Below are 10592 nucleotides of genomic sequence, written 5' to 3'. Positions count from 1 at the left end.
GTTAAGTTTATTGTTATCACCGCTATACACTATTACTAAACTACCACTATTCACCTATCTATTTACTACGACTATATATCTACAACCTGCCAAAGGGTCAATCAAAGACGAAGGGTCATCGTTGCAGTTAAAATTTGTAAGTAAGTAAAACAAATTAACTGGCACGCGTGAGAACTTCTGTCCCAAACTAATAAAATCATTTAAAGACAAAGACACTCATTGGTTCACGGGAGCGGAATATCCCAGAGCAGCGAATCCTAATTTTTAGAAGTTTAGGCGATTATTTCTTATCCGCGAGATTTAATGGTCTAAATAATTAAATTTTTAAATTAAGTAAAAATTTAGTGTTTCAATGGTTTCTATCTTGACATTTTGGCGTCCCTTAATGAGCTATCGTAGCAATGATATAAATTTCAAATGAACTATAATACTTAAATAAATTATCTGTTAACAAGTAGAGACGGAAGATAGACTAAAAAAATGGAGGTTTACAAGAACTTTTTTTATTTTCTTTGTTTTTGAATGTAGTTTTTGGAAAAAAAAAATTCCTTTTATTTTTTATTTAAGTTTATTGAAAAAAGTTAATTTTTTTTTTTTGGTTACCATTTTTCAATTTTTATTTATAATTTTTTTTTATATTTCAAAGTTTTTTAAAAATTCTCAAAAATTTTTTTAATTTAATTTTGAAAAATAAGGCTAGAAAAAAAAAAAATTTATAAAAAATATAAATCCAAAAAACATCACTCTAAAAAAATGCTGGTTAATTTTAATGAAATTAAAAAAAAATCACAAAATTTATAAAAATTCTGAACTTTTATAAGGTTGGAAAAAATAAAAAGCTTTCAAATAAATTTCAAATGAACTACAATATTTGAATAAAGTATTCATTGAGAAGTAGAGAGGCAAGATAGACCAAAAATAGAGAGAATTTTTTTGACTACTAGCACGTCAAAAGTGTTAAAAAAAAAAAAAAAACAAATATGTCCTTTAGAACCGGATTATTTCTCTAAAATCATACTTTTGTTGTTGACATTAAAAAAAAAATCTTTTAAGCGCTAGTCAATAATGTCTTCAAAAAATTTTTCTCCAAGTGTTCATCAACTAAACCATATCAACAAAATCTTTCCATTTTTGAACCCAAATTTCGACAGCGCGCGCTTTCTGGCCTTGATTCATGCTGCTGAAGTGAATCGAATTGATTGCCAGTTGTTTGAGGGCCCTAATATCAGAGTGGTTAGACATCAAGCCCATGAAAGCTTCGTAGAAATCATAGCTGAGAGCAGTTGCTCCCCAAACGCCTGGATCATTGCTTGAGATGACGATTGAGAAGTTTTGAGCAAACAAGATACTAGCCGGATGATTACGAAGGTCAGTAATCAGCGCCAGAACTTGGTTAGCTATTGGACATACTTCAACGGCCATACGTTTCTGTTTTATCAGCTCCATTATTTTCGGGTGCTTCACAATCGCATAGCCGTGGCCAATACGCTTTGAATTTAATAGAACTGCGTCAAATAGATTTTCGTCGGATTCAAGACCATACCAGTTGGTTTCACCGGCATGGAAATAGAAATCTGTTTTGTTGATGAAAGGCTCAAGGACTGATATCCAGTTTCGGAGCGGATAGCCGAGGTCTTCTTGACCAATTAGATCAATTCCAGCAATTACATTTGGATATATTTGCTGTAATTGAATTATTTTTTTGATGGTTTCTGTCAAATTCGATGATATCATTTTTCGATAGATTGAATAAATTATCTTAACTCCCATGAAATCTGGATGATCTCTCATGAATCTTAAAGAAAAAAAAAGTAATGCAATATTAATATAAAAATAATTCAAATGCAAGAATTTTATTCTTTTATGATCAAAATTTTCGATAATAAATAAAAAAAGTTTGGAAAATCTAAAAGTACACGCCTCATAACACTCATTTATTTTTTGAGCAAAAAATAAATTGTGTAATTGATGTTTAAAAGAAAACAAAACTAATTAAGGTAAAAGCCCCAATTATTGACGCTATAAGAGACAAAGTTATGATTTCATTTTTTTTAAGCAATCAAATATAAATATCGATGAATTTTGTTTGTGGTAATGTCTTCAGTAATGTTTTAACTAATCAATTTCTTTTTTTAAAATGATAATCAGTGATATTTACTAATTAATTTTAAATAATTAAATATATGATCTGGATACACCAATTATTGACGGGTTAAAAAACTGATTGATCTAATTATTGACGTACCGTAACCCCAATTATTGACGCCCCTACTGCACATGCGTCGAATCATTTGGTTATATTGTTATTTATCAAAAACTTGATATAAAGTAATCAATATTATTAAAGTTAATTAATAATAATTTCTATGAATGAATAATTATTATGAAAAATATAACAATTTATTTAAAAACTTATTTAACACTAAAACACGCCGAGTTATTTGACAGTTAAAAGCCTTGAATATAATCGCGTATATAACGTATTTTATACTTAAAAAAAAAAGGCGTCATAGCGCTGTCGACTGGCTGTCAATATGGAATTCACCATAAAAATTATGAACTAGTTATTGACTCCCATTATTTAAATATCGTAAAGCATACAATTAATTTCGATTATTTAATTTTATAAATATTTCATATATTGTTAATTAAAAAAAAAATAGATCATATAATTACATGAAAAAATTAATTTAAACTCGGCAGTTAAAAAAAATGCTTTTCTAACCAAAGTTGTTAAGAAAATAGACGCTCGTAAGCTGATTTGATGAACTGGTGCTAACTTTGTTTTTTTTTAATAATTAATATTTAATATTTTGAACTGAATGTGATTTTTTTCAATTTTTTAATTAACTAGAATTTAATAAAAATTTATTTGATCGTTATTCTTATTACAGATAATTTAATATATTTAAAAATAATTTAGGGTGTCAATATTTAGACCCCCGTCAATAATTGGGGCTTTTACCTTAAGTAATTTCTTATAATTTTATATTTTTTTTTTAATTATTGGCACCCGTTTTCCTTCTCTACAAAAATTTAGCTTTATTAAGGAGGTTCGAGCGTAACTTATGAGTGTAAATAATGTTAAAATTTTTTTTTACTTTCAGTCTTCCCAATATCCGTCAAAATTCTTTATTTTAATTAAAAATAATTTGAACAATTTAATAATTGATGATTTTTACTTATTTAATAAAATAAAGTAATAAAATGACTTTCGTATTTATTACTTGCCGGATTAAATAAACAGATTTGGCAACAGCGCGTTTGATTATACTCATTGCAAAGACGTGCATGAGTGTGAGAGTTAAATATTTCTCTCTCTGTAACTATATTTCTATCCTTTTCTTTTTTCTCAGCTATTGACGCGACGTTGCCAAATCTTTATTCGAATAAATAGCTGACGATAAATGAGTCAAAAACATAAAATTTAACTTTAAATATTTCAAAAATTATATCGGTAATGTATTATTGTTAATTTTTTTTTCTATTTTAAAATAATCCAAGTTTCTTGTATATAGTTTTTTATTTGTTAAAGTTGGGAGGTTAATATTGAAAAAAATAATCAAAGTCTTGACTAAAGTTTGTCCGCCATAAGAGCCCGTGTATAAGAAGATAAAAAATGTGATTTTTGAAATTTAATATCTAAATAACTAAACTGTGAATCGTTTTAAAAATTTGGGATGAGATAAATAAAACAGTAAAATCATAAAACAGGTAAAGAAAGTTTGGAAAATCCAAAACTGCACGCCTCATGATCTCATTTTCCATAATAAAATTGATTAAAATACAAAACAAATACTTTTAAATCTTTCGCGCTGTTGTCCACCCAGAAAAGAGAGGTACTGCGCATGTGTTGTAAACGAACCTTATTTACATACACGCAGAAAAAAATTTTGTTAAGATAACCTAAGATATATTGTAGTAACAAATGAATTTGTTAACATAGGGATAACAAATTATAAGTTGAAATAACAAAATTTAGGTTATAATAAAGTTATTGATATGTTATAACAACAAAAGAGTTTTGTTACGATAGCAAAATCTTTAAGTCGGTCGACAAAATACTTTAGTTGGTACAACAAATTTTTTTGTTGAAACAGCAAAATTATACTATTAAAATAACAAAGAGAATTTGTTGGAGTAACAAAGACAATTTGTTAAAGTAATTAAGAGAATACATAATTTAAAAATATGCTATAATCAGCTATAGCTGATTTGGAGAATATTTTAACAACAAATTAGTTTTTTGCTCGACGGGCAGAAAGCGTCAACTTTCGGCCCGCTGCGCTAAACGAAAGTGCCGCTTCCTGCCTTCGTCGAGCAAAAAAATAGTATACACTCCACGGGAAGTAAAGTAAGAAATGTCTCAGATTACATGTTTGTCAACCTCAGCTTCGCCTCGGCCGACAATTACATGTGATCTGAGACATTTCTTACTTTACTTCCCTTGGTGTGTAATATACTATTTGATATTGCAACAAAATCATTTTGTAGCAGCAACAAAGTCATTTTGTGACAGCAACAAAATGATTTCGTTAGGGCAACAAATTGACTTTGTGAATTAACAAATTGGTTTGTTAGTACAACTTGAAACATTTTTTTCTCACCTCCGGGCGGAAAGCGTCAATTTTCCTCCCGCTGCGCTAAACGAAAATGCCGCTTTCCGCCTCCGTCGAGGAGAAAAATAGTATACACATCACGGGCAGTAAATAAGAAAGTCTCAGATCACATGTTTATTGACCTCGGCTTCGCCTCGGACAACAATTACATGTGATCTGAGACATTTCTTATTTTACTGCCCTAGATGTGTAATATACTAGTTAATGCAACTAATGGATTTGTTGCTTTAACTACACTCATTTGTTACCAGAACAAATTTTTCAGTTATCCCGTCTTTTGTTATTTCAACAAAATCGTTTTATGCGTGTAGATATAGATATACAAACGATAAGTGGATTTTAGTTTCTTGCTAATTATAATTAAACTACATTGAATTATACCGTGATCTTCGAAAGGACTTAGTTTTGGATAATACTGAAGCGTAAAAAAAAATGGACTTGATCAGTTAAGTTTTTCGGCAGTTATCGTGACTACGCCAGTTTCCATACATACATCAGACCCACGGACATCCACGGAATAATTTTTTTAAACATTTTTTTTATTTATTTAAAAAGCAAAATGTCTTTTAAAAATGTCATAAGTGTTAAAAATAGTGTTTTTCCATGACATTTATGTGTAAATATTATTCTACAAGTGCGATAGAAAATAAATAGAGACAATTTTAGTTCAAGAAATCGCTTGATTTTTGTAAAGCGAGAGTAGAACACTACCTCATCTGCTTTGCTTATGAGGCGTGCAATTATATAATTCTATACCCTCTGAAATTATAATTTGAATCGTATCATCACTTTTCAAATGACTATATTTACCTGTTAGTAACATTAATATAGACTTCAGTCGATTCTTTTTCATCGTAAGTCTTTCCATCAAGATCATACATTTCCAATAGCGGCGTCCTTACTTCCAGAAAAAAAACATTATCATCATACAATTCTTTGAGACCTTGATAAAGATAGTCTTCAAATAATGGTTTGTATCGAAGCAATGGAACTCTAAGATCGAAAACTTTCTTGAATTTTGCCCATAGGTCATCTTCACTGGAATAAGATTCAGCTTGACCTTCTGTACCTAACGTTAGTTGTCTTAGGATGCGTGAGTTTATCTGCGTTCGGGCCGTTTCGTTAGCATTGCGTAAGTCGCTGAGTAGTTGCCAGTTACAATCATTAGAGGGTTTATCGAAAATGCGTAGCAGTAATTTTTCAGGACGAATACAAATGTATACATTGTCGCGGAAAGTAACGTTTTCATAGACCCACTTAGCTGAAACCAGCGCTGATGCATGAACATTCAGCACTGCACCTTTAGGCATTTTTCTTATTATTTTGAACACGTTTGAGTCCTCGATGCTTTTTCTTACGCTCATAAAATTACGTGAAGGAGCAAATTCGGATGAATTGAAAAAGGCTGAAACAATTATTTTTAAATTAGATGTTGAGAAAGAAAAATTGTACGGTAAAGAAACCAAAATTGACCAGGCAGTTTACACAGAGAGAACAATTTATTTGAATCAAATGCAACTCGTTTATTAGAAAAAAATCTCTTATTTAAATACCACAAAATAATACTTATTTGACACAATTAAATCAATTTATTTGAGACAAAGATACACAGAAAAAAAGGTTCATTTGAGCCAAAAAAATATTTTTCTTCGTAATTATTTTCTTGAGCGAAAAAAAAAAATTTTTTTTGACGCAAGAAATTTCACTTATTCCAACAAAATTAATTCTCTTGCTTTAAGAAATAAGTATCTTGATCCAAGAAAATTTATTTAAGCCAAGAAAATCTTGTTTTAAAAAAATTCAGCCTCTTGCTCCAAAAAATTTAGTTCTTGATAAAAGTAAATTTTCTTATCTTGAGAAAATTTCTCTCTTGCTCCAAAAAATTAAATATAAAGATAGAAGTAAATTTTCATTAATATTTTTATTGATTAACATGTCAAATGGAAAGATCAAATAATATTGAATCATTTTTTTTCATTCAGTATGTATAATTGCACGCTAAAATAATATAAAATGGGTATCAAATATTCAAGAGAAAACTTTTCTCAAGGTGAGAAAATTTTTTTCTCAGCTCAAGTAGATGGCACTGCTTCCCTAAAGTATCTAAAAATCTTGATCAAATATAAAAATTTATTGTATCAAGTATTAATGATAATTTGAATTAAGAAAAAATTACTTCCACCAAGAATAGAATTTAAAGAAAAATTTTTACTCTGGCCAACACAACTTCGGTCTTCCTTCAGACACTTGAAAATTTTATTGACCCAAAAATTTTGTTCACCAGTTGAGAAATTTTTCTTTCTGTGTATGGTTTATTCAGTGTATTTATTTCAATCAAATAGTTATTTGTTTATAGTTAAAAAATATTTCTTTAATACTTTGAAATGATTTATTTCAGTCAAATCAGATCTGTTAACTATAAACAAATGTGATACTTCAATGTCGATAAAGAAATCATGCTCTGTAATATAATTAATAATATATGACATATTTTTAGGGTTATGGAAGCAATGAGGATGAGTTTATTGATATAATTTATATTGGGGTATCTTCTAATAAACTAAAATTATTAGATCCGAGTTAGATTTTGATCGTTTTTTTTTTCCATTATTAAATTCATCAAAAAATTTATTTATATATACAAAATTACTCAATTATAACAAGCGAGAAAAAAAGTATTAAAATTACGATAGCTCAAATAGCGATAGTAGCGACACAAACGTCGTATGATTTATTTCAAACGAGATTTGTTAACAATTAACAAATCTTATTTAAATGAATGAAATGGGCGAATTCAGTCAAATAAACCAAAACAAAATAATATTTGGTTGAAAGTAATGCAAATTTAAATGAAACAAATTTATCTACATTAAATACATATTTTTAATATCCATTTTCTCAGATTACAAAATTAAGCTAAGCATTAAAAAATTTCAAAGAATCAAATCAGGATATAGTAGACCAGATAAATTGATGTTTTTTATTTTTAACTTCCCGCTAAGAAAATCGAATTATTTTCAAAAATCGGGAAGTTATTGGTTTTACCCCGTTTTTCGAAAATAATGTCATCAGATTTCGACGTTTTGAGGTCCTAGTAAGCTTCCCTGACTATACTCCCGCGAGGTTGTCACTGCGTCTGTATGTGTGTGTGTGTGTGTGAAAGTATGTGAACCGCTTATAAATTTTGAACGGCTGATTCGATTTTATCGCGGTTGGTGCCATTTAAAAGAACTTGGCCAAACTTAGATTTAGAGTATAATTTGGACCGATTTGGATCAGTAGATTTTGAGAAATCTTAAAAAAACTAAGAAAAAAAATTTTTTCAAAAGTGGTTTTTTTTGAATAACTTTTAAACGGCTTTATCAATCAATTTCAAAAACTAATCCGCCCTTAAGCTTGAAAATCCACGTCGATCGCCACCAAGCTGGTTGAAATCGGTTGATTCGTTCGAGAGATATCGTGAACGAAATAAAACCGAAAAAAGTGTTTTTTCGGAATTACTCCGAAATTTTTGGTTTGATCAATTAAAACCTGAAAATTACTTATGAGGATGATAAAATTGCGTTGAATACCACCAACCGCGTGAAAATCGGTTGATCCATTCAAAAGTTATTGCGGTTTGAAAATTCCCAAAATAGTGTTCTATGAAACTTCTATCAGACTTTTGAGCTGGGAGAGCTCAAATGCATAGAAATATTATCTCTTTGAACTCAGTGAGCTCAAAATATTACATAAATTATATTTTGAGCTCAAAAATCTCAAAAATGTCATAAGTACAATTTTAAGCGCCCAGGTATGGAATTAGCGGGAAGTTGCAGGGATGGCCTTTAGGGTGAACCGTTTTTCTAATTATTAACTTTCCGCTAAGAAAATCTCAGATTTTCAAAAATCGGGAAGTTATTGGTTTTACCCCGTTTTACAAAAATCGAGTTTTCATCAGATCCCGACGTTTGAGGGTCACAGGAAGCTTCCCTGACTATCCCCGTGAGGGTGTCACTATGTATGTGTGTGTGTATGTGTGTGTGTGTGTATGTAAGTATGTAATCCTCTCATAACTATTGATTAACTACCGATTCAATCGCGGTTGGCGCCATTCGGAAGGGCTTGTCTAAACTTAAATTTTGGCTACAATTTGGATCGATTCGAACTGATAGATTTCGGAAAATCTAAAAAAAACTGAAAAAAAAAATTTTTTCAAAAGTGGTTTTTTTGGAATGACTTTCGAACGGCTTTATCGATCAACTCCAAAAACTAATCAGCTATTAACCTCAAAAAACCACGTCGATCGCTGCTAACCCGGTCAAAATCGGTTAATTCGTTCAAGAGATATCGTGCAGGAAAGATAACCCAAAAAAGTGTTTTTTTGGTATTACTCCGAAATTTCTAGTTTGATCAATATAAACTTGAAAATTTTTCATAAGGCTTAAAAAACTACGTTGAATGCCGCCCGAATCACGCCAACCGCGTGAAAATCGGTTCATTCATTCAAAAGTTATTGCGGTTTGAAAACTCAAAAAATAGTGTTTTATCAACTTTTTATCAAACTTTTGAGCTTGAAAAGCTCAACAGCATAGAAAAGTTATCTTTTTGAGCTCAGAGAGCTTAAAACAATATATAAATTGTATTTTTGAGCTCGAAGAGCTCAAAAACGTCGTAAATGAAATTTTAAGCGTCCAGGTATGGAATTAGCGGGAAGTTTCAAGGATGGCCTTCAGAGTAAACCGTTTTCCTAATTTTTTTTATTCCATTATTTGGTATCATGTGACTATTTGTTTTCATTAAATATTTCAAGGTATTGTTTATTTTAATTTTTATAATGTTTTAATAAGTTCATTGTAATTGTTTTAATTAATTTTATTAAATTTTACACATAGATTACCTGATGAAGTCAGAATTATGCTGACGAAACTTTGTTAATTAGAATAAATAAAAAGAAAAATATTAATATATTTGGTCTACTATATCCTGATTTGGTTCTTTGAAACATATTTTTAAGTTATTTTTAATAAATCTACAAATTTAAATCAAATAAACTGTTTTCTCAGTGAATGTATTTATGTTAATTTTTTTTTTAAATTCTCAATATTTGGAGCCTTTACGCTCCCTTGATTATACATAATGAGTATTAAGAATCAATTGGATTGTACTATCTTAAATCTATTTTCTTACCTTCGTTTATTTCAGATGACTTATGCTTCATTAGTATATCATTGGCTCGAATTTCGCTCTCAGAATAAAAGGGTGTTTTTCCACCGAACGCCAATGACTTTTCTTCATCTATAAGGTTGTTACGTTTTCTCCAGAACTCCATTGAGTCAAATTCCGCGTTTGTACTCGGTATAATCATTGGACATGCCAATAATAAAATAATTTGTACTTTAAAAGTAAACCAGACCATTTTGACGGATAAATCAAAGAATGGTAAAATGTAAGACAGAAAAAAATTCACAGCTCCTACGACTGAGTTTTATAACGAAACAATAGCTATATAAACCGTTAATGCTGCGCAGTTAATAAGAAAAAAATTGTAGTATTGAAGGCTATTAAAAAATATGACGTTGATCACATTATCGTTAAAACTCATACGCTATTAGTGATCCCAACAAAAACAGTTTCACTGTAAAAAAATCGTGCCAAATCCACGTTCATAAGACTATTAAGAAAAAAAAATTTGTTTTTTTCTTTACAAAAATATATAAAATAAAAAAATTAAAAAATCCAAGTAACCGATATGATTGTTTATGATTTTCGGAAATTAAAAAAAATTTTGTTACAAATTTAAAAATTAAAAAAAAAGTTTGGAACGTATTTAGTGTGCGCGGTTGCAAAATTTAAAAAAATTGAAATACACAATGACGCACACCAAGTATGTTCCAAAATTTTTTTCTTAATTTTTAAATTTATAACAAAATTTTTTTTAATTTCCGAAAATCATAAACAATCATATCGGTTACTTGGATTTTTTAATTTTTT

General features: G+C 29.3%; 1 protein-coding gene across 1 annotated transcript; it reads right to left on the bottom strand.

The window, feature by feature from the left end:
- Nucleotides 1-1101: 1101 nt before the first annotated feature.
- On the bottom strand, nt 1102-10017 carry LOC123271715 (adenosine deaminase 2-like). The gene is made up of 3 exons (XM_044738107.1): nt 9789-10017; nt 5430-6024; nt 1102-1795 (listed from the first exon to the last, which is right to left on the bottom strand). Exons 1-3 carry the CDS (start codon nt 10015-10017, stop codon nt 1102-1104), a joined length of 1518 nt encoding a protein of 505 aa, XP_044594042.1.
- Between the last annotated feature and the right edge of the window lie 575 nt (nt 10018-10592).

This window comes from Cotesia glomerata, linkage group LG9 (assembly GCF_020080835.1).
Source record: "Cotesia glomerata isolate CgM1 linkage group LG9, MPM_Cglom_v2.3, whole genome shotgun sequence".
In the NCBI taxonomy this organism is placed as follows: domain Eukaryota; kingdom Metazoa; phylum Arthropoda; class Insecta; order Hymenoptera; family Braconidae; genus Cotesia; species Cotesia glomerata.
The sequence above is the reverse complement of the archived record's forward strand: the minus strand, read 5'-3'. Positions and strand labels throughout refer to the sequence as shown.

Coding starts and splice junctions, on each gene's coding strand:
- LOC123271715 (XM_044738107.1), bottom strand. CDS start 10,017: ATGGTCTGGTTTACTTTTAAAGTACAAATTATTTTATTATTGGCATGT. Junction 6,025..9,788: donor GTCATCTGAAATAAACGAAG/GTAAGAAAATAG, acceptor TAATTGTTTCAG/CCTTTTTCAATTCATCCGAA. Junction 1,796..5,429: donor TATATTAATGTTACTAACAG/GTAAATATAGTC, acceptor TTTTTCTTTAAG/ATTCATGAGAGATCATCCAG.